This window comes from Rhinopithecus roxellana, chromosome 2 (genome assembly GCF_007565055.1).
Source record: "Rhinopithecus roxellana isolate Shanxi Qingling chromosome 2, ASM756505v1, whole genome shotgun sequence".
NCBI classification, from domain to species: Eukaryota; Metazoa; Chordata; class Mammalia; order Primates; family Cercopithecidae; genus Rhinopithecus; species Rhinopithecus roxellana.
Genome location: NC_044550.1, coordinates 95,201,282 through 95,224,994, shown reverse-complemented (window position 1 = coordinate 95,224,994; position 23,713 = coordinate 95,201,282). Strand labels below are relative to the sequence as shown.

Sequence of the window (23,713 nt, the reverse complement as noted above, 5' to 3'; positions counted from 1 at the left end):
TTCAGTGTCCTGGGTGCAGGGAGAGTGTGAAGATTTTGAGGAGTGCTGGGGCGGTCTCTTCCGTAATCAGGCTTGTGTTGGCTCCAACTAACATTTAATTTCCCTGGTTATCTTTTCAGATTCATACAATTAAAAAAAAAATTTATGAGCAACTTGAGGGTCAAAATAAGGCTGCAAGTTGGTTTGAAAGCTTCACCAGCACAGCGTCCCCTCCCAGATGGTGAGGGAGGGGAGAGCTTCACAAGGTCAGCTGCTTCCCATAGCCTGGGGTCGCAGGGTGGAGTCGTTGAGAACTGGCTACCTTTGAAAGAGAAACAAACACCTTTTTGGATTAGTTTTTATCTCAGTGGGTGAGTGGGTGGGTCTCTCCCACCCTGAGGGATTGTGTCCCACCCTACCAATTTAGGTTCAGCAAGGTCCTTCCTGGGGAGGTGACATTTCAGGTGGAATGTGAGGGATGACGATGCATTAGTTGGACAAATTTGAGGGCAAAACTCTTCAAGGCTGAAAAAAGAGCCAATGTGGAGCTTCTTAACTCTAAAGAATTTAGTACAGGATGGGCATGGTGGCTCATGCCTGTAATGTTAGCACTTTGTGAGGCTGAAACAAGTAGAATTGCTTGAGTCTAGGAGTTTGAGACCAGCCTATTCAACTTAGAGAAACCCTGTCTGTAAAAAAAAATTAAAAAATAGTTGGGCTGGGTGTGGGGGATCATGCCAGTAATTTCAGCACTTTGTAAGGTTGAGGTGAGAAGATCTCTTGAGACACCATGCCTGGCTACTTTTGTTTTCCAAGTTCCTGTTCCTGTAACAACCCAATGGGTTTACCTTGGTAGCTCCCTAGATAGAGCCAGTTTATCAAGACAGAGGAATTGCAGTAGAGAAAGAATAATTCACACAGAGCTGGCTGTGCAGGAGACCAGAGTTTTATTATTTCTTAAATAGGTCTCCCAGAGCACTCAGGGATCAGAGTTTTAAAGGGCAGACTTTTAAAGGGCAACTCTCAGGGATCAGAGTTTTAAAGATTAGGGAAAGCCAGTGAGCCAGGAGTGCTGATTGATCAGGTCAGATATGAAATCATAGGGAGTTAAAGCTGTCTTCTTGCACTGAGTCAGTTTCTGGGTAGGGGACACAAGATCAGATGAGCCAGTCTGTTGATCTGAGTGGTGCCAGCTGATCCATCAAGTGCAGCATCTGCAAAATATCTCAAGCACTGATTTTAGAAACAATTAAGGGAGGGTCAGAATCTTGTAGCCTGCAGCTGTCTGAGTCCTAAACCATAATTTCTGATCTTGTGATTAGAAAACTAATAATTTATTAGTTTTACACAGGCAGTCTAGTCCAAAGGCAAGAAGGAGGTTTGTTTTGGAAAAGGGCTGCTATTGTGTTTGTTTTAATCTACAAATGATAATGTTCCTCCCAAAGTTAGTTCAGTTTATGCCTAGAAATAAACAAGGACAGCTTGGAGGTTAGAAGCAAGATGGAATTGGTTAGGTCAGATCTTTTTCACTGTCTAAGTTGCCATTTTGCAATTTTGGTTTCATTTGCTCATTTTAGATGAGCAAAATAACATTCAATCCCACAGAGTTATTGGGAAACCACTTTGGGGGACTGGTAGTCCTTTCTTCCTCATTTGCTCTTTCTTCTCCTTCTTTTCTAATAAGTGGAATGATTACTTTTAATTAAACAAAAGTCTACATAATTTAAAGAAGAAGCCGAGACACTCTAAGAACAGAACTCCAAAAGTTCCAGTATAGAGAACAGCAATTATTCCCAATCCCATCAGTGAAAAGAGTCTTAACAAAAAAAACCTTGGTTTTCTGTTACATTTGAAGTTTATCTTAGATGTAGCTACAGAAAAAAAGGAAGGAAAAAGAAAAAAGAAACTGTTCTTAAAAATTACAAGTTTAGAACTTTTTTACTTTTCAGAGCTAATATTGTTTTAAAAGACTTGACCAAATGCTGAAAAATTACAAATATTTTTGGTTTACTTGTAATATTTTAACTTTTCCTAACATTTATGATTCAGTTTGTACAAGTCACATTTAGTTAAGCATAACTATTTGAGTTATAAACACACAACTAGTTGTTTCCCCTAAGCTTGTGTCAGTAAACAAAAATAAAAACAAACAAAAAAATCACAAAAGCTTTGTTTCTATATCATTGGAAAAGTATAGTGCAGAAATAGATATACCCAAATAACCTCCCAGGCAATGTGACATCAAATACATTAAAAATATGGGAACTGAAAAATGACTACACACCAGAATATTAATTTACTCTCTTTTATTTTATGCCCAAAGGCCCACAGAAAATGGTGGAGTTGGATTTGAACCTGGGCAATGGACTCAAATCCCGCACTTCTAACACTGAGTTATGTTACTTCTGTTAAAAGAAAAACTTCAGCCAAATTAAATTTAAAGGAGTTTAAATGAGCAATGAATAATTCTTGAATTGGTCAGCCCCCAGAATCACAGCAGACTCAATGAGACTCCAGCACAGCCACATGGTAGAAGAAGATTTGTAGACAAAAAAAACGAAGTGATGTACAGAAATCGGAAGTACAGAAACAACTGGATTGGTTACCACTTGGCATTTGCCTTATTTGGAACACAGTTTGAATGCTCAGCAGTGTATAAGTGGTTGAAGTGTGGCTGCTGAGATTAGCCAAGACTCAGCTATTGTTAAGGGTGCATACTCCTAAGTTGGGTTTTCAACCCTCTCTACTTATTAAGCTATGTTGCAGATCGTCTGCAAGGACTCAAATGTGGATGTATGAAGTCTTTCTCAGGCAATATTAAGCTCACTTTAACACTTCTCTTATAGAAACTAAGAAAATCGTAAACCACTCTACAAGTAAGAAGTACATTACTAACTAGTGGTCATTGAAAATGACTATTGAGCCGGGCGCGGTGGCTCAAGCCTGTAATCCCAGCACTTTGGGAGGCCGAGACGGGCGGATCACGAGGTCAGGAGATCGAGACCATCCTGGCTAACACGGTGAAACCCCGTCTCTACTAAAAATACAAAAAAACTAGCTGGGCGAAGTGGCGGGCGCCTGTAGTCCCAGCTACTCGGGAGGCTGAGGCAGGAGAATGGCCTAAACCCGGGAGGCGGAGCTTGCAGTGAGCTGAGATCCGGCCACTGCACTCCAGCCCCGGCGACAGAGTGAGACTCTGCCTCACAAAAAAAAAAAAAAAAAAAAAAAAAAAAAAAAAAAAAAAAAAAATGACTATTGATTAGTCAATACTAAAACAAAAAAGTAGGTAGGAGGGGAAACCCTGCCAGAGAGAGTCCCTGAACCCAGTCTGTGAGGCTGGGAAAAGTCCCTGTGGTGAGGTGAGAAGGTTGAGGCAAGTGGGTGGAAAGGACCCTGGAGGAGGCCTGTCTGGTGCAGAGAAGCAGGGGCAGCCAGCCAGCTCACTTCCCCACCACTGGACACTTCCATTCTGTCATGACTCTTAAGTAGGGAGGACCTGGACCCCACAAAATCACAGTTCCATGGGCAGGTGAGTAGCTCAGGCTAGGCCAGTGAGTGGCCTTGCTCCCTGAAAATCCCTCCTGATCCTGCTCCCCCTACAGAAAGTGTTACTGTACTGAATGACAACATGGCCTGCTGTTACCTCCTACAACCAACTAATAAAGCCGAAAATACTGTAGGGTATGTGGAGACCCCTTCTGGAGGTGAGGACTCACACGGGGTCCAGGTGACCCCTGACAGCTGAGACACACACACTACCCATTGCTTCAGCGGGGCAATGTGTAAGTTCTCTCTGCATCAGCTCATTAATGTTCCCAAATTTCCCATGGGTTGCAGAGAGCCGAGATCGCGCCACTGCACTCCAGCCTGGGCGAAAGAGAGAGATTCCGTCTCTTATTAAAAAAAAAAAAAAAAAAAAATCATTTCTAAAATATTCTGTAGAGGTAGGGCCTAGCTATGTCCTGAAATCCTGGCCTCAAGCGATCCTCCCACCTCTGCCTCTGAAAGTGAGCCACTATGCCAGGCCTGTACTAAATTCTTTAAAGTTGACAGGCGCCACATTAGCTCTTCTTCCGGTCTTGAAGACTTTGACCGTGCAATTGATCCAACGAATGCTTCCTCATCCCTCAAATTCCGCCTGAAATGTCACTTCCTCAGGTGAACCTGAGTTCATAGGGTGGGGCACAACCCCACAGGGTGGGAGAGATCCACTCACTCACCCACTGAGATAAAAACTAATCCAAAAGGGTGTTTGTTTCTCTCTCTTTCAAAGGTAGCCAGTTCTCAACGACTCCACCCTGCCACCCCAGGCTATGGGAAGCAGTTGACCCTGCAAAGCTCTCCACTCCCTTACCATCTGGGAGGGGACGCTGTGCTGGTGAAGCTTTTAAAACCAACTTGCAGACTTACTTGGACCCTCAAGTTTACTCATATAACTAAAAAATGACAAGAATCCGAAAAGACAGCCAAGGGAATTAAATGCCAGTCGGGGTCAACAGGTCCCTGATCACAGAAGACGGTGCACCCAGTTCTCAATCCTCACACGATCCCTGCACCCAGGGTCACAGAGCATGCGCAGGCCCTTCCCGCCCACTCCCGGGGGAACCGCCAACCACCTCGCAGGCTGAGCCCCAGGCAGGAAGTCGCGCACTTGGTGGGGTTGGGGGTCTTGAGGCCTTCTTCGCGTGGGCTTGGTGGGTCCTGATCATCCTCTGGCCGAGGTTACTGATCCGTCTGCTCCAGGTGAGCTGGGAAGGCTACAGGAAAGGCCCAGAAGGGCCTCGCCAGGAGGCTTAGCTGGGCAGGTGCTTCCTGAACAGTCGCTGTGCCTAAACCTCCGGGTCGCTACCTGCCCGCGACTGGATCTCCTTAGTCTCTGGCGTAGCTCTTGTGAAAAATTCAGGATTGTAGAGTTAGAATGGGGGTGGTGGGCCTGCGTTAGTTAAACTTTAAATGTTATGATCTGAATTAGGGTTTATGAAGTGGCCGTGTTATCTTCAAAGAGTTAATGTACGTGTTTGGAAGTGGGGGTTGGGGAGTTAAGGGAGCGAAGTGGTAGCTGCCAATTGAGAACCCACCAGCCTACATCGCCTGCACCCTCGAACTATGTAAGCATCCTTTAATCCTCACAAGGGTCTTACAGGTATGAAATATCATTTCAACTTTGTAGATGAGGCGCTTTAGGTGCAGGCATGTTAAGAATCAGCCAGTATGATGATGGTTGAAACTGAGAGCTTGGAATCTACCACAGGTTTTATTTATTCCTCAAACAAGCTAGAGACACATTCCCACCAAGAAGCTTGCTGCCTAGTGAGGGGTTTTTACAGTTAGGTAAAGAATTGCAGAGTAGCTGTAAAATCACATTATAACTGTGATATATGACATGATGGGGAGCTAGGCAAAAAACTTGGACTAGATCTTATTGGATCTTTATGCTTTGTTTTCCTTAAAGCAGAGGTTCACAAAGTATGGTCCGCAGGCCCGCAACATCATCTGGGAACTTAGGAAAAAAATAGCCCTACTGAATCAGAAGCTGGGGAGGTGGCCCAAGCAATCTTACACCCAAGACCTCCAGGTGATTATAATGCAAGGTAAGATTTGAGAACTGCTTCCATGAAGTAATAAAAGACCGGTGGAATGTTTTCAGTTGGAATATGAAAGGATTATGTTTGTATTTGAAAAGGTCAATTTAGCTACAGACTTAAGAAATTGGAGGCACCATTGTGTATCTGGGAGAGAGACATAAGTGGTTTAAACTAGGGTGGTGACCGTGTGTACAGAGCTGTTCTGTTCACTTAATGTCCTGATTTTAAATAGTAGAGAAGACTGATTTGTGTGTATGCTTGGGGAAAGGAGGGCACAATGATACCTGGAGTGCGTACCTCTTGTGTCCTTTGCACTGTGCTAGAGTCCTTTTTTGTGCATGTTTTCTTAAAAGTATATTTTTTCTTCTGATTTTGCCATTTTTTCCAAGGATGTTCTGCAGTTTACTATGTGACATTGGGCAAGATTTTTTTTTTTTTTGAGACGGAGTCTTGCTGTGTCACCCAGGCTGGAGTACAGTGGCGCTATCTCGGCTTACTGCAAGCTCCGCCTCCCAGGTTCACGCCATTTTCCTGCCTCAGCCTCCTGAGTAGCTGGGACCACAGGCGCCCGCCACCACGCCCGGCTGATTTTTTGTATTTTTTTTAGTAGAGACGGGGTTTCACCGTGTTAGCCAGGATGGTCTCCATCTCCTGACCTCGTGATCCGCCCGCCTCGGCCTCCCAAAGTGCTGAGATTACAATTACAGGCGTGAGCCACCGCGCCCGGCTTTTTTTTTTTTTTTTTTTTCTTTTTTTAACAGATGGAGTTTTGCTCTTGTCGCCCAGGCTGGAGTGCAATGGCACCATCTCAGCGCACTGCAACCTCTGCCCCCCGAGGTTGGAGCCATTCTCCTGCCTCAGCCTCCCCAGTAGCTGGAACTACAGGCGCGCCACCATGCCCGGCTAATTTTTGTATTTTTAGTAGAGACAGGGTTTCACCATGTTGTCCAGGCTGGTCTTGAACACCTGACCTAAGGTGATCCACCCGCCTTGGCCTCCCAAAGTGCTGGGATTACAAGTGTGAGCCACCACACCCAGCTGGGCAAGATTCTTAAAACTTCTTCAGGCTCAATTTTTCCAATCTCTGAGCACCCTGTGCAACCTCACTCCCATTCCCATGCACTTTCTGACATTCTTGTTCTGCTCAACAATACCCATTTGAAAGTATTAAGCAAGTATTGGGAGTTACCATAGCCACATTTAGTGTGGGCAGGTGGGAAGAGTGGTTTGTAAGAGACAGTATTCTTTTTCTTTTCCTATTCTTTCTTTTCCTTTTGTAGAGATGGGATTTTGCCATGTTGCTCAGGCTGGTCTTGAACTCTTGGGCTCAAGCGATCCACCCAGCTTGGCCTCCCAAAGTTCTGGGAATACAGTCCTGAAGCCACCACTCCCGGCCATTATTCTATGTTTTCTGTAGTGTTGTGTTAGAATTTTTCACAAGTTACTCTCATCCCTGGATATACACAGGGCATTGGTTCCAGGGCACCCTGAAGATACCGAAATCCATGAATGCTCAAGACCAGTGGATGCAGGTTCTGCATCCCAGGAATACTGTATTTTCGGTTCTATCTGAAGTTAATTGTGTTAGTGGATGTTGAACTTCCTACCTGATACGGAGGGCTATTTAAAATAAAGAATGTATTTTAAAATTCTAAAACTTTTGTCTTACTCCAAAATTAGTATAGGAAAATTTTCTGAAGCATACCACTACTACAGTGAGCCTTTGGAAGTTGCTGCCATTACTAATCATTTTAGGACTAACAACCTTATAAGACATGACAGCTTTTAGGTGAAATGTCAATGTGCTTCGTTTTTGAGATGGAGCCTTGCTCTGTTGCCCAGGCTGGAGTGCAGTGGCACAATCTCTGCTCACTGCAACCTCTGCCTCCTGGGTTCAAGCAATTCTCCTGCCTCAGTCTTCCAAGTAGGTGGAATTACGGGCATGTGCCACCACTGCCAGCTAACTTTTGGATTTTCAGGAGAGATGAGGTTTTACCATGTTGGCCAGGCTGGTTCTCCAACTTCTGACCTCAAGTGATACACTGCCTTGGCCTCCCAAAGTACTGGGATTACAGGTGTGAGCCATCACGCCTGGCCCAATGTGCTTTATATGTAAGTAAATGTAGGTATCTCTATATATGTATTACATATAATACATAAACTGTAATACGCTATAAGTTTGTGGATTCAGCTAAATTTGTATGACCTCTTGAGAGATTTTCTGAGATAGTCCTATAATACTTTTTATTGTACATGTGTTAAATGCCAAGGACTATGTCAGGTGTCTTACATAATTTATTCATTTATGCTTAAAACCTGAAATAGTATTATTTCCTACTTTCTGAAAAGTGAAACTCAGAGAAATTAACTTGACCAAGTACATGCAGCTAGCTAAGTGTTTGAATTGGATGAAAACCCAATTCTATTAGGTATTGTTAGCTCTCAGTTTGCATTATCTGTTTTCTCCATTGTAGTGTCGGATCAGCAAGCCCATTTTTCCCTGTTAAAATATTTGGGCTGGGCGCGGTGGCTCAAGCCTGTAATCCCAGCACTTTGGGAGGCCGAGACGGGCGGATCACGAGGTCAGGAGATCGAGACCATCCTGGCTAACACGGTGAAACCCCGTCTCCACTGGAAAATACAAAAAACTAGCTGGGCGAGGTGGCAGGCACCTATAGTCCCAGCTGCTCGGGAGGCTGAGGCAGGAGAATGGCATAAACCCGGGAGGCGGAGCTTGCAGTGAGCTGAGATCCGGCCACTGCACTCCAGCCCGGGTGACAGAGCAAGACTCCGTCTCAAAAAAAAAAAGAAAAATAAAATAAAATAAAATATTTGGGATGCATTATTAAATATGAGCAACTGAACATATCAAATAGGAAAAATAAAAGTTGATTTGATATATAGAGAGATGCATAGGATGCTGTGAGAGCGTAAAGAAGGAGCAGTACAGCTTAGTGATTGAGTATCATGCCAGTGGTTATGCCAGTTAGCGTAATGTTGGATAAGCATGTTCAAATTCTTTTTTTTTTTTTTTTTTTTTTTGAGACAGAGTCTGGCTCTGTCACCCGGGCTGGAGTGCAGTGGCCGGATCTCAGCTCACTGCAAGCTCCGCCTCCCGGGTTTACGCCATTCTCCTGCCTCAGCCTCCCAAGTAGCTGGGACTACAGGCGCCCGCCTGGTCGCCCGGCTAGTTTTTTGTATTCTTTAGTAGAGACGGGGTTTCACCGTATTAGCCAGGGTGGTCTCGATCTCCTGACCTTGTGATCCGCCCGTCTCGGCCTCCCAAAGTGCTGGGATTACAGGCTTGAGCCACCGCGCCCGGCCTCAAATTCTTATAGACTGCACTTTTACAGCTCTAGGCTTTTACAGCTCTAATTGAGGATAATAGCTCCTAACTTACGGAGTTGTTCTGATGGTTTAATTGAACCTGTGACTATATGGAAGATGCTTAGCATAGTGCCTGACATATAATTATCCTTGAGGACATGTCTCTTGGACTGAGTCTCTAGAAGGACCAAAACTTAGTCCTAGGAAAGAAGTGAGGGTAGGGTAATCTAAGCAGACAGTGGTTTTTGCAGAAGAGGGAAAGCATGATACCTATGTTTGTTTGTTTGTTTTCGTTAAGGACTTTGCGGGGACTGTAGCCAGATGAAGATAATGAAATATGAAGGGTTCTGAATGGTGAGCTAAGAGTGAGAAACTGTCCTGACTTGTGGGGAGTTACAAACAGATTGTTATGAGAGGAAACAAAATTTAATTCGTTTGAAAAGTAAAGGCCTGAGGGACAAGTTAAATGATACCAAGAAGCAATAGGCATGTCGGGCGCGGTGGCTCATGCCTGTAATCCCAGCACTTTGGGAGGCCGAGGTGGGCCAATTACTTGCTGTCCAGAGTTCAAGACCAGCCTGGACAACATGGCGAAACACTGTCTCCACTACAGTTACAAAAATTAGCCGGGTGTGGTGGCGCATGCCTGTAGTCCCAGCTACTCAGGAGGCTGAGGCAGGAGAATCACTTGAACCCTGGAGGTGGAGGCTGCAGTGAACCAAGATCGCGCCACTGCACTCCAGCCTGGGCCACAGGCTCCACCAAAAAAAAAAAAGAGCAATAGGAAAATCTTGAATTTGGGGTAGTCTAGGACAAAGGTGGATTTAGGGTGCATTATTCTAGATTGAAAAAGATTTTTTTTTTTTTTTTGAGATGAAGTCTTGCTCATCACCCAGGCTGGAGTGCAGTGGCATGATCTCGGCTCACTGCAAGCTCCGCCTCCCGTGTTCACGCCATTCTCCTGTCTCAGCCTCCCGAGTAGCTGGGACTACAGGCGCCTGCCAACGCGCCTGGCTAATTTTTTGTATTTTTAGCAGAGACAGGGTTTCACCGTCTTAGCCAGGATGGTCTCGATCTCCTGACCTTGTGATCCACCCGCCTCGGCCTCCCAAAGTGCTCGGATTACAGGCGTGAGCCACCGCGCCCGGCTGAAAAAGATTTAAAAGAACTAATAAGCAAATGCAATACATGGCTCTTGCTTGGATCCAGATTCTCATACATCTAACAGAAAGCTCCTTTGGTCAAGAATTAACTACCATTTACATGATATTCTTATAACAAAAAGAGGTTGTTATACTTCCCATTTTACAGGTCAAAGAAATGCAATTCAAAAAAAAGACACATTGATTTTCTAAAGATACACAGTAAATAACTGAGCCGGGATTCAAGTCTGGTGTCCTCTCAATAATGTTAGTGCTTACATTGTTAAATACTGCCTCCTGTAACATGTTGTGATAGCTTTTGCTTGTGCAGTCCTAGGACACTGAGTTAAAACTTTGAGTTTGGGAATAATTGATACATGGTGACTTTCTAGGGCTACTGCATTTTTTCCTATTCTGCTAATCTAAAAAGAATGTCTGTATAGTAAAATAACTTGCTAGGTCACCAAGACAGAGCCAATTTCACATGTCAAAACCATGCATATACTATTACTCTCACTGTCATTGGGTTATGAGGAAAGCGAGAAGAAGAAGAGTTGAGAACTGTCTAGGGAAAGAGGGTGAAGGGGAAAAAATACTGTATTGATGGTTAGGTGGCTTGCAAGCTTTGATGGAGGAATTTGACTTGCTTAAAATCGGGTACCTGTGGGTGTCTTGAAAGCAAGCCAGGAAGTTGTTCTGCCTCACTTTTGTTTTGAAGTGTCAAACTTACAGAAAGATTGAAAGGGTATGCATCCTTCTACCTTTTCCCTGGATTCACCTCCATTGTTAACTGTTTGCTACATTCATATTTTCTCTATTTATACATATACATATACATATATATATATACACACTTTTTTTTTCTTTTGAGACAGAGTTTCACTCTGTCGCCCAGGCTGGAGTGCGATGGTGTGATCTCAGCTCACCACAACCTCCTCCTCTCGGGTTCAAGCGATTCTCTTGCCTCAGCCTCCTGAGTAGCTGGGATTACAGGCATGCGCCACCACACCCAGCTAATTCTGTATTTTTAGTAGAGACAGGATTTCTCCATGTTGTTCAGCCCGGTCTAGAACACCTGACCTCAGGTAATCTGCCTGCCTTGGCCTCCCAAAGTGCTGGGATTACAGGCGTGAGCCGCCGCTCTTGGCTATACATTTTTTTAAATTGTTGAACCTTCGGAAAGCTTCAGGCTTCCAGATGGCTTCCTGCTGTGCATCAATATATATATCTCCTCACAACAAGGGCATTTTACTTCTTACTGTGATAATTTTATTGTGCTCAATTTAACACTGGTACAACAGTATGTGATATATAGTCCATACTAAGAATCTCACATTTATTCATTCCCAACTGTTTTTTTTTTTTTTTTTTTTTTTGGAGATAGAGTTTCGCTCTGTCACCCAGGCTGGAGTGCCGTGCTGCAGTCTCAGCTCCCTGCCATGTCTGCCTCCTGGGTTCCAGTGGTTCTCCTGCCTCAGCCTCCCAAGCAGCTGGGATTACAGGCACATGCCACCATGCCCAGCTAATTTTTTGTCTTTTTGGTAGAGATGGGGTTTCACCCTGTTAGCCAGGTCAAGATCTCAGATGCAATCAGGGGTCACACATTGTATTTCTCATGTTTGTTTCCTCTCCTTAAATCTAGAAACCTTTTTTTATGCTTGTTTTTCCTGACATTGACATTTTTTTTTTTTTTTTTTTTTTTTTTGAGACGGAGTCTTGCTCTGTCGCCCGGGCTGGAGTGCAGTGGCCAGATCTCAGCTCACTGCAAGCTCCGCCTCCCGGGTTTATGCCATTCTCCTGCCTCAGCCTCCGGAGTAGCTGGGACTACAGGCGCCCGCCACCTCGCCCGGCTATTTTTTTGTATTTTTAGTAGAGACGGGGTTTCACCGTGTTAGCCAGGATGGTCTCGATCTCCTGACCTCGTGATCCGCCCGTCTCGGCCTCCCAAAGTGCTGGGATTACAGGCTTGAGCCACCGCGCCCGGCCGACATTGACATTTTTGAAGAATGCATACCAGTTGTCTTGTAAGAATGCTCCACAATCTGAATGAATTTTCTCATGGTTAGCTTGAAGGTCAATATTTTTGGAAAGAATATTGTACAGGCAATGTTGTACACTTGCCATAGCATCCTTTCAGGAAGGCCGTAAGTTTGTCCCATATTTTTTTAGTTTTTTTTTTTTTTTAAATAAGTAATGTATGGGGTGAATCTCTGCAGTATGAATATCTCGTTTTTCCAAGAACTTCCACCCAGTGATTTTAGCATTCATTGATGATTCTTGTGTGAATGTTTAATACATTTGTGATTATGGAATCAGATTTTTAACGTGGTGTCTTTTCTCACTCATAGGAGGGATTCCCTGTCTTGGATGTGAGGCTGCTTTCTTGAAGAAAACTTGACTTTATTTCATTCAGTGGGAAGAGCAGCAGCACAGCTACTAAGTTCTAATATGCAATTGGCTGCAAGCTGTGAAGTGTTCGTGGCAGTAGACTCTGAAGCTAAGGAGCTGAGGGCTTAATAAGTTTCTAGAAGCTGCCATTAACATGCCAAGTCAGTAAAACTGAAAGCTGGCCAGATTTCAAGGTCTGGAGAGGATATCCACTGCGTACTGGGTCGTGAGCTCTAGAGAGCTACGCCTTGCTAAAATAAAAGAATTATCTTACCTACCATCTTTGTTCAAGGCTCAATGGAATTTGTGGCGGCCCTGGCTGACCTCCGAGCAGAGGCTAGCTGTCCCATCTGTCTGGACTACTTGAAAGACCCAGTGACCATCAGCTGCGGGCATAACTTCTGTCTCTCCTGCATCATTATGTCCTGGAAGGATCTAGATGATAGTTTCCCCTGCCCCTTTTGCCACTTTTGCTGTCCAGAAAGGAAATTTGTAAGCAATCCCCAGCTGGGTAGTTTGACTGAAATTGCTAAGCAACTCCAGATAAGAAGCAAGAGGAAGAGGCAGGAAGAGAAGCATGTGTGTAAGAAGCATAATCAGCTTTTGACTTTCTTCTGTCAGAAAGACCTAGAGCTTTTATGTCCAAGGTGCAGTTTCTCCACTGATCACCAGCATCACTGTGTTTGGCCCATAAAGAAGGCTGCCTCGTACCATAGGAAACAACTGGAGGAATACAATGCACTGTGGAAGGAGAGAGTGGAACTCATTGAAAAAGTCACAACTATACAAACCAGAAAATCACTGGAACTGAAGAAACAGGTAAAACATAGGGCAGAAGAAGTCAAGTCTGAATTTGAGCAACTTAGGTTATTTCTGCAAAATGAGCAAGAGACTGTTCTTAGGCAATTACGAGATGAAGAGATGGATGTTTTAGCACAACTAAATGAAAGCCTAACAAAGTTTTCAGATTATACCTCCTCATTAAAATATCTACTAAAGGAGATAGAGAGCATACCTGTGAAGTCAGAACTGGAATTACTGGCTAATGTTAAGGATATCTATCACAGATATAAAAATTTAAAATTCCCTGAACCTTTTTCATTCAAATTGAAAGAATATGGTTACCATCTGCCTCCACAATATTCTGGCCTAAACAAAATTATCAAGCGATTTCAAGTAGATGTAATTCTAGATCCTGAAACAGCACATCGTAAACTTATAGTCTCAGAAGATAGAAAAACTGTGCGGTATGGAAATACAACACAAAACTTACCTCGTAACCCAAGAAGATTTTATGTCCTCCCAGCTGTTCTGGGTTCTAAGGGATATAGTTGTGGCAGGCAGTACTGGGAAGTAGAAGTGAAAGACAAGCTTGAATGGATTCTTGGTGTCTGTAATGACTCTCTTCCCAGAAGGAGGAAGAGTCAACCAATTTTAGTACAGGATGGACTATGGGGAATTTGGCGATCTAGTCAGAATAATTATATTGTATTGGGCCATAAGGAAATTATTCTGCTGCCCAAAGTAACACCTAGTAAGATTGGCATTTTTTTAGACTATGAAATGAATGAGGTTTCCTTTTATAATTTGAATGATAGATCTCTTCTCTATACTTTTAATGAGGATTTTACAGGAGCACTTTGGCCTTATTTTTATACTGGAACTGACTCAAGACCTCTTAAAATTTCTACAGTAACAGATTCTGAATGAACTATTAGAAGACTCATTTTCTTTCACCTATTGGACATAACTGAGCCAGTGAATCTAGTTTTGGCCATTCTGTATTTTGTCCAGTTTTTCCCTTAAAAACTATTTTTTATCTCAGTTTCAGCAACTTCCAAAAAATGTGATTATGGGACCTACTTTATAATAAATTATGGGGTCAATGACAAGGTAGTTTAGAAAGTCTATGGTAAAATACTTGAAAAATCTGTTACTGAAGAAATGTATTGTGTAAGAAAATGTATTACTTTTGTAATTGCCAATAAAAGCCCAATAATTTTTTTCTGTATTATATACTTTTCCTTTAAGAAAGATTAAGTCTTTATTAAAGGCATTCATCATTACTCTTGGACTACCTGCTATTTAAATATAGCCTCTTTTTCTTCTTTTCTTTTTCCTCTTCTCCCCTCCCCTCTCCTTTTTTCGTTGTCCAGGCTGGAGTGCAATGACTGGGATCTCAGCTCACTGCAGCCTTCGTCTCCCAGGGTCAAGCAATTCTCCTGCCTCAGCCTCCCAAGTAGCTGGGATTATAGGTTTGTACCACCATGCCCAGCTAATATTTGTATTTTTAATAGAGATGGGGTTTCACCATGTTGGTCAGGCTGGTATCGAACTCCTGACCTCCAGTGATTCACCTGCCTCGCCCTCCCAAAGTGCTGGAATTTTGTGAGCCACCGCGCCGAGCCAGGTAGCTACTTTCAACCTTTTTTTTTTAATTAAAGTTTTTATTTTTCTATTTTGCCCAGGGTGGTGTTGAACTTGTGACCTCAAGCAATTCTCCTGCCTTAGCCTCTCAAAGCACTGGGATTACAGGTATGAACCACCATGTCCAGTGCCACTTTCACCTTTCATTTGTCTACCTCTGTTCAGTGCAGTGGCCTGATCTCGGCTCATTGCGAGCTCCGCCTCCTGGATTCACGCCATTCTCCTGCCTCAGCTTCCCGAGTAGCTAGGACTACAGGTGCCTGCTACCATGCCTGGCTAACTTTTTTGTATTTTTAGTAGAGACGGGGTTTCACCATGTTAGCCAGGATGGTCTCCATCTCCTGACCTTGTGATCTGCCTGCCTCGGCCTCTCAAAGTGCTGGGATTACAGGTGTGAGTCACTGCGCCCGGCCCTACCTCCGTAACTTTATTTTTTAAATAAAGTAAGTAGTTACTTTATTTTTTAAATAAAGTAAGTTAGTTACTTTATTTTTTAAATAAAGTAAGTTAGTTACTTTATTTTTTAAATAAAGTAAGTTAGTTACTTTATTTTTTAAATAAGTTAGTTACTTTATTTTTTAAATAAGTAAGTTACTTTATTTTTTAAATAAAGTAAGTTACTTTATTTTTTAAATAAAGTAAGTTACTTTATTTTTTAAATAAAGTTTTTTATTTATTTTTATTTTTAAATAAAGTAACTTACTTTATTTTTTATTTTGCGTGCCTTTGTCAGTATTGCCTTAGTCCTGTAGAAAATGAGATGGCACTCTTACGTCTTTCTCTGCCACACACACACATACTGTACACACACAACCAGCAGACAATCTGTTCCCACTGGACAGAGTACCCTCTAGTGCTGTGCAGCTACTGTCCTTCACTTTGGGAACTGATCTCTAGTCTCAGAATCCATCTTAACTTAGTTGCATGTTTTCCTCCTTGGGTTTATTCTGTTAATTCAGGCATTAACATCTTTCAATAGATCACAGATGGATGACATTTGGAAAAACTTGTGTCAACAAAAAAGGCGAGCTTTTGATGGGATTATGTTTTATCTTTTTAGATTAATATGGAGAAAATTGATATCAGCTAGTAGACATAACTGAGACAGTGAATCTATTCCATGCATTTTTATGTAATTGGAATTTAGTTTTTAGTGTATGTGTATTTAACATCTTTTGTCAGATTTGTCCTTAAGTATTTAATTTTTTATGTTGATTATTTCAATTCTAATTGTTCATTACTAGTATATAGAAAACTAATTTTTGAATATTAATCTTATTTCCTATAGCTTGCTAAACTCAATTTTAGTAGCTCTTGTTTAGATTCCATTGGATTTTCCGTAGAGAGAGTCGTGTCATGGGCAGGTAAAGACATCTGTATCTCTTCCTGTGTAATATAGATTTTTTTTTGATAGAGCCTCACTCTGTCACCCACATTGTAGTGCAGTGGCATGATCCCATCTCACTGCAACCTCTGCCCCCTGGGTTCAAGCAGTTCTGGAGCCTCAGCACCGCCCCCTTTCTACCCCAAGTAGCTGGGATTGCGGGTGCCTGCCACCATGCCTGGCTGATTTTTGTATTTTTAATAGAGATGGGGTTTCATCATGTTGGCCAGGCTGGTCTGGATCTCCTGACCTCAGGTGATCCACCCATTCTGGCCTCCCAAAGTGCTGGAATTACAGACATGAGCCACTGCACCCAGCCCAAAAGCACAATTTAAAGAAAATCTAAGTTTAATGTTTGAATTATTGTTCACAAAATTTATTTGAATTACAAATATTGCTTTATAACCATTTTTGCCAGTTTTTCAGAGGCAGCCACTTTGAACTCCTCAGCTCTTTTGGTATTTGCTTTTATAGTCACTAAATCACGTTCCAATAATACCTCTGGATTTTTCAGTTTGAAGTGTTAAAATATGATGTCCCACTTTGGAAAACAAGAATTTGGAACAGGCATCACCTTGTGGCCCTCTTCTAACAGAATTTCTCATTTTTGTTTTAGAATATTTTCTCACATTTATTTTGACTATTTCAATATCATTCATTTCTGAGCCATTTATTGTCAAGTGATTGCCTTTTTGCCTTTTCTGTAACTGTTTCCTGTAGTTAATACTTATCTAATCTTCAATATGCTTTGTACTCCATGTTCTTCTTATTAATTCATTCCCAAACTGTCCCCTGCAGTTGCCTAGTTTCCTGAATTCATTTAAAGGCATCTGGCTTTGCACCATTTTCATCTTGCAGAATGCTCTCACGGAGCCCTCTCATCTGCAATGCAGGCACATTTGTTCACTAAGCCAGCTGCTCAGGTATCTTGGAGATACTCTTGGCATCTCTTGGATTGTTTTACCTGGCTATGTTTTTCCATTTGGAAGTTGGTTTCTTGTTTAATTTGAGCACATCCTTAAGTAGTTTTCTAATAAGGTACATGAGAAATAAAGTTTTTGAGACCTTTGTATCTGAAAATGTCTTTAGTCTATCCTGATATTTAACCAAAAGTTTATCAGGGCCTGGAATTCACTCTTACATATTTTTAACCTTTTAAATTGGGAAATATAATGTTGTGATATTTACAATGTATTATGAAATACATTAAGGCCAGGTGCAGTGGCTCATGCCTGTAATCCCAACACTTTGGGAGGCTGAGGCAGGCAGATCAGGAGGTCAGGAGTTCGAGACCATCCTGGCTAACACAGTGAAACCCCGTCTCTACTAAAAATTCAAAAAATTAGCTGGGCTTGGTGGCATGCACCTGTAGTCCCAGCTACTCAGTAGGCTGAGGCAGAAGAATCACTTGAACCCGGGAGGCAGAAGGTGCAGTGAGCCGAAATCACGCCACTGCACTCCAGCCTGGGTATCATCTCAAAAAACTAAAAAAAAAAAAAAACACAAAAAAATGACACATTAGCATACACAGAATTCTATTAAGCATGAGATTTAATCAATACATTACATAGATTTGGTCATGAACTCGCACCCAAGATCAGCTGACCTTATAATGGATAAATTTAAGCTCCAGGTGCTATTGTAATGCTTCAGTTTAAGTTTTTTTTTTTTTTTTTTTTTTTTTTTTTGTCTTTTTTGAGATGGAGTCTCACTCTGTTGTCCAGGCTGGAGTGCAGTGCTGCAGTCTCAGCTCACTGCAGCCTCCCTCTCCCGGGTTCAAGCAACTCTCATGCCTTAGCCTCTGGAATAGTTGGAATTACAGACTTGCACCACCATACCCGGTCAATTTTTGTAATTTTAGTAGAGACGGGCTTTCACCATGTTGGCCAGGCTGGCCTCAAACTCCTGATCTCAAGTGATCCACCCGCCTCAGCCTCCCAATGTGCTGGGATTCCAGGTGTGAGCCACTGCAACCAGCCGGTTATTTTACACCAATTCAGAGAAAATTACACGTCTCCTGGTTGAATTACAATAATTAGTAGACATCAAAAATAGGATGACATTGGTGAAATAAGTGTTATTAGAGATACATGGGTCAACTGAAATAGTCGAAGATCTATAAACTCAATGGCTTCCGTGGACAAGAAAACAGTCATAGTTTAAAGACAGAATCATTTCTGTAAGTGAAAAGAGTTTTGTAAATGAAAAATATATAATGATGTATTTCCAGCATCCCTACTCTGCACTCCCCTTGCCAGTTTCTGGTTACTTAATATTCACCACCAACCTTGTGTACCAAGAAATTATCACTATAATATTCTTACCCCATTTCCCCTACATAACCAGGCTTCTTCCTAATTGTTCTATCCCTTACTCATTGCCGAAACTAAGGCACTGAGATACTGGAAAGAGCATGCATTTGAAATCCCATACTAGGTTGGGCCGTTTGTGGCAGTTATCAATATATTGCCTCTATCTTTATCTTTTCAAAGAATCAGCTTTGATTTTGTTGATTTTTCTCTCGTTTCCAATTTTCAATTTTATTGAGTTGTTGCTTCAATTTTTACTTTTGTCCTTCTGCATGCTTTACATTTAAAAGCTCTCCATCTCCTTTTTTTCTCTAGTTTCTTTCTTTTCTTTTCTTTTCTTTTTTTTTTTTTTTGAGATGGAGTCTCATTCTGTTGCCCAGGCTGGAGTGCAGTGGTGCGATCTCAGCTCACTGCAAGTTCTGCCTCCTGGGTTCATGCCATTCTCCTGCCTCAGCCTCCCGAGTAGCTGGGACTATAGGCACCCGCCAACACGCCCAGCAAATTTTTGTATTTTTAGTAGAGACGAGATTTCATCGTGTTAGCCAGGATGGTCTCGATCTCCTGACCTTGTGATCTGCCTGCCTCAGCCTCCCAAAGTGCTGAGATTATAGGCATGAGCCACTGTGCCCGGCCATTTTTCTCTAGTTTCTTAAGGTAAAGGGTTAAGTTACTGATTTTAGATTTTTTTTTCTAATATATGTTATAAATTTAATGCTATAAATTTCACTCTAAATACTGCTTTAGCTGTGTTACACAAACATTGAAATATTGTATTTTTATTTTTATTTTGCTCAAAATATTTATTTAATTTCCCTGAGACTCTGACCCAAGGGGTATTTAGAAGTGTACTAGTTTTCACATTTTTGTGGATTTCCCAGAGATTTTTCTGTAGTATCTATTATAATTTTGTACAGTCTGATAATATAGTTTGTGTGATTTCTTTTTTTTTTTTTTCCTGAGACAGAGTTTCACTCTTATTGCCCACGCTGGAGTGCAATGGCATAATCTCGCCTACTGGGTTCAAGCGATTATCCTGTCTCAGCCTCCCGATTAGCTGGGATTACAGGTGCACACCATCACACCTAGCTAATTTTTGTATTTTTAGTAGATACGAGGTTTCTCCATGTTGGCCAAGCTGGTCTCGAACTCCTGACCTCGGGTGATCTGCCTGCCTTGGCCCCCCAAAATGTTGGGATTACAGGCGTGAGCCACCATACCCTGTCATTTGTGTGATTTCTATTCTTTAAATGTGTGAAGGCATGTTCCATAGCCCATGATGGGGTTTATCTTGGTGAGTGTCTCACAGGAACTTGAAAATAATGCTTATTTTGAGTTCTCTGTTTTTTTGTTTTTACTGGAGACAAGATCTCACTAATGTTGCCCAGGTTTGTCTCAAACTCCTGGCCCCAAGTGATCCACCCAACTTGGACTTTAAAAGTGCTAGGATTAAAACAGGGTCTGACTATATTGCCCAGGCTGGCATTCAATAGCTATTCATAGGCACAATCATAGCCCACGTCAGCCCCTAACTCCTACTCTCAAGAGATCTTTCTGCCTCAGCCTCCTGAATAGCTGGGACTATAGGTGCACTCCACCATGCCTGGCTTCTCTGGGTTTAATCAAGCATGTTTTAGGATTACATTTTAATCTCTTCTATTAACTTATTTTATACATCTTTTAAGAACATTTTCAGTGGTTCTCCTAGGGTTATTGTATACATTTTTAAATAATTTGGGGCCTCCTTTAAATGAAATTATAGTGTTTCCCTTTCAGTATAAGAACCTTGTAACAGTATATTCCCAATTCTCACTGATCCTTGGTGGTCTTGTATTCATATAATACTTTTTTTTTTTTTTTTTTTTTGAGACGGAGTCTTGCTCTGCCGCCCAGGCTGGAGTGCAGTAGCCGGATCTCAGCTCACTGCAAGCTCTGCCTCCCGTTTTCCCGCCATTCTCCTGCCTCAGCCTCCCGAGTAGCTGGGACTACAGGCGCCCGCCACCTCTCCCGGCTAGTTTTTTGTATTTTTTAGTAGAGACGGGGTTTCACCGTGTTAGCCAGGATGGTCTCGATCTCCTGACCTCGTGATCCGCCCGTCTCGGCCTCCCAAAGTGCTGGGATTACAGGCTTGAGCCATCGCGCCCGGCCGGTCCAAAGTACTTTTATTAATATTTCTTGTAGTGTCCACTTGATTCCCTCCATTTTATTTTTTCTAAGTATTTCGACTTAGAAATTTTGATAAATAGCTAATTGGTTATCGAATTGTGAGTTGGCAGGATTTTTTTTTTTTTTTGAGATGGAGTCTTGCTGTGTTGCCCAGGCTGGAGTGCAGTGACGTGATCTCGGCTCACTGCAAGCTCCGCCTCCCGGGTTCACGCCATTCTCCCGCCTCAGCCTCCGAGTAGCTGGGACTACAGGCGCCCGCCACCACGCCCGGCTAGTTTTTTTTTTTTTTGTATTTTTAGTAGAGACGGGGTTTCACCATGTTAGCCAGGATGGTCTTGATCTCCTGACCTGGTGATCCACCCGCCTCGGCCTCCCAAAGTGCTGGGATTACAGGCTTGAGCCACCGCGCCAGGCCTACACTACAGAATCTCTTAAATGAAGTAACAGAGAAGTGTTTTCAGGCAGATCTGGATGTGTTGACAGGTATTGAGAACATCTACAACACATGACAACCTGAAAACCCCTGCAGTCTTCTTATACGACTCAAAGAAGGAGAGTTTGAGTCTCCCTCCACATTATTTTGGCCTGCAAAAAATGATGAGCACTTTTCAGGAAGATTTGACACTAGATCCAGAAACAGCCCACCCTAGTCTTATTATCTCAAGAGACAGAAAAAGTGTGATATTTAGAATGATGAACCCACACTTTACTGATAATCTCCAGTCATTTAGTTTTTATCCAGCTGTCCGAAGCTGTGAGGGATTTGATCCTGGGAGACACTTTTGGCAAGTAGAAGTTGAGAGGCAAAGGTACATGGTTCCTTGGTGTGTGTAAAGAAACATTTCCCAGAGATGGTCTTAACATCACCAACTCCAGAGATGGGGTGCTGGCAAATTCAGCCATTCTGTAGTCCATGCAGTACAAGGAATACAGAAGTCCTGCAAATTGGTGTTTTTCTGGACTATGAGTTGGGAGAGGTTTCATCTTATAATTTAGAAACCAGATCATATGTGTACACTTTCACTGATAAGTTTACAGAAAAGCTTATGCCTTACTTCTCTATTGCACCTTCTTCACGAGCTGTTACAATCATATTGTCATAGGCCAATGAGGAACTACTTAGAGCACCCTTTATGATGTAGCTATCTTGTATTCCTCTGTTTTTCGAGGGCATTTGTAATAAAGGTTCTGATTCCATGTTTATGTTTGACTGCTGATATTTTTGGAGGATTCACTCTTCTCTCTTCCCTTCTGCTCTCCCTGGACAAGCTGATGAGAAAGCCTGGGTGCTCCCTCTGTTGGTGCAGGTGGAAGGTTCAGACCTAGCAAGTCCCTGGTAGTGCAGGACCCTTTCAGCAGTCCCACCCCTGACCACCATCACAGCCCCAAACCAGTCTCCCGTCCCTGCTCTCTCAAGTCACTTCTGCATCAACTCTGTAGACACCCTTCTTTCCTCATAAACCTCATTACAGGAGTAAGAGTCCATTTCACACAGTCTTGGAGTGTGTGGCATCAGCAGTCTCAGCACTGAACCAGTTGTCAGGCAGAGTTCACCCTATCTATGCAAACGGACTCTTTCAATGGCCATCGTGAGCAGGATTATCCAGATGTTGGCTGCCATCTTCAGGGAATTGCTGTTTTAGCTTTGCTTTGCTCACTGGCTCTGTGCCCCATCATGAGCCTGCATTTTCAGCTCAGCTGCTTTGTGCTGCTTTTACTGAGTTTGGCTGAGACTCTTTGAGAGAATTCTCTGACCTAGATCAGTAATTTAGATAATATTTTGCTATTTAAGTATAGGAACATGGACTCAGGTCCCTTTTAATGTCTCCCTGAGTCATGCATCTCAGTCCAGACATACTGCTGTGTCTTTTATAATTTAAAAAACAGATCCTCGTGTACACTTCCACTGATAAGTTTACAGAAAAGTTTATGCCTTATTTCTCTATTGAACCTTCTTCACAAGCTGTTACGATCAGTATTGTCATAGACAATAATCACGTTAAATTATTATGTATTGTCGAAGCATAATCACATTAAAAGGAACAGCCCATAAAGTGTATTGAATGTCTACAAAACAAACAAACAAACAAACAAACAAAAAACAATGGACATGAACATCAGGGAGACAGGGAATAAAAAGAAAAATAAAACTGAATTACAGATTCAAGGAGAGGAACAACAACAACAACAAAAACTGGAAAAGAAGTTCCTAATTTGCAATTTCCTGTTGAATATGCAAAATTTACCAAAAGAATCTGTAAAGGGGTGGCCTGCCCTTCCACACCTGTGGGCGTTTCTCGTTAGGTTTCTCGTTAGGTTTCTCGTTAGCACAGCCCAAAATCCGTTAAACTTTGAGTCACCACAGCACATGTCACTTGCAAGGACAAGGTTGGGGGTAGGGTCACAGATTAACAGCATCTCAAATACAGAACAAAATGGAGTCTCTTATGTCTACTTCTTTCTACATAGACACAGTAACAGTCTGATCTTTCTTTCTTTTCCCCACAATCTGTACGACACAAAAAATTAAAAGGTGCTAGTCGACTTTTCTGTTTCTGTAACCCGGATTGAACTTCAACATCTGCTGAAATGAATCAATTGGAAAACCTTTTTTTTTTTTTTTTTTTTTTTTTTTTTTTTTTTTTTTTTGAGACGGAGTCTCGCTCTGTCGCCCAGGCTGGAGTGCAGTGGCCGGTTCTCAGCTCACTGCAAGCTCCGCCTCCTGGGTTTACGCCATTCTCCTGCCTCAGCCTCCGAGTAGCTGGGACTACAGGCGCCGGCCACCTCGCCCGGCTAGTTTTTTTGTATTTTTTAGTAGAGACAGGGTTTCACCGTGTTAGCCAGGATGGTCTCGATCTCCTGACCTCGTGATCCGCCCATCTCGGCCTCCCAAAGTGCTGGGATTACAGGCATGAGCCACCACGCCCAGCCTCCCCAACCCTATTTTGAACTGCACATATGAAGGAGCTAGGTGGTATGCTTTTTGTGAGAATCTAATGCCTGATATGA

The 23,713-nt window shown here is 42.5% G+C and overlaps 1 protein-coding gene across 1 annotated transcript; it reads left to right on the top strand.

Moving 5' to 3' along the window:
• The first annotated feature begins 4,412 nt into the window (after window positions 1–4,412).
• LOC104663430 (tripartite motif-containing protein 60-like) lies at window positions 4,413–14,429 on the top strand. The gene is made up of 3 exons (XM_010364585.2): window positions 4,413–5,122; window positions 5,432–5,570; window positions 12,382–14,429. Exon 3 carries the CDS (start codon window positions 12,719–12,721, stop codon window positions 14,129–14,131), a length of 1,413 nt encoding a protein of 470 aa, XP_010362887.1. The 5' UTR covers window positions 4,413–5,122; window positions 5,432–5,570; window positions 12,382–12,718; the 3' UTR covers window positions 14,132–14,429.
• Window positions 14,430–23,713: the final 9,284 nt, after the last annotated feature.

What these genes read in the sequence shown, in the direction of transcription:
- LOC104663430 (XM_010364585.2), top strand. Translation starts at nt 12,719, where the DNA reads ATGGAATTTGTGGCGGCCCTGGCTGACCTCCGAGCAGAGGCTAGCTGT.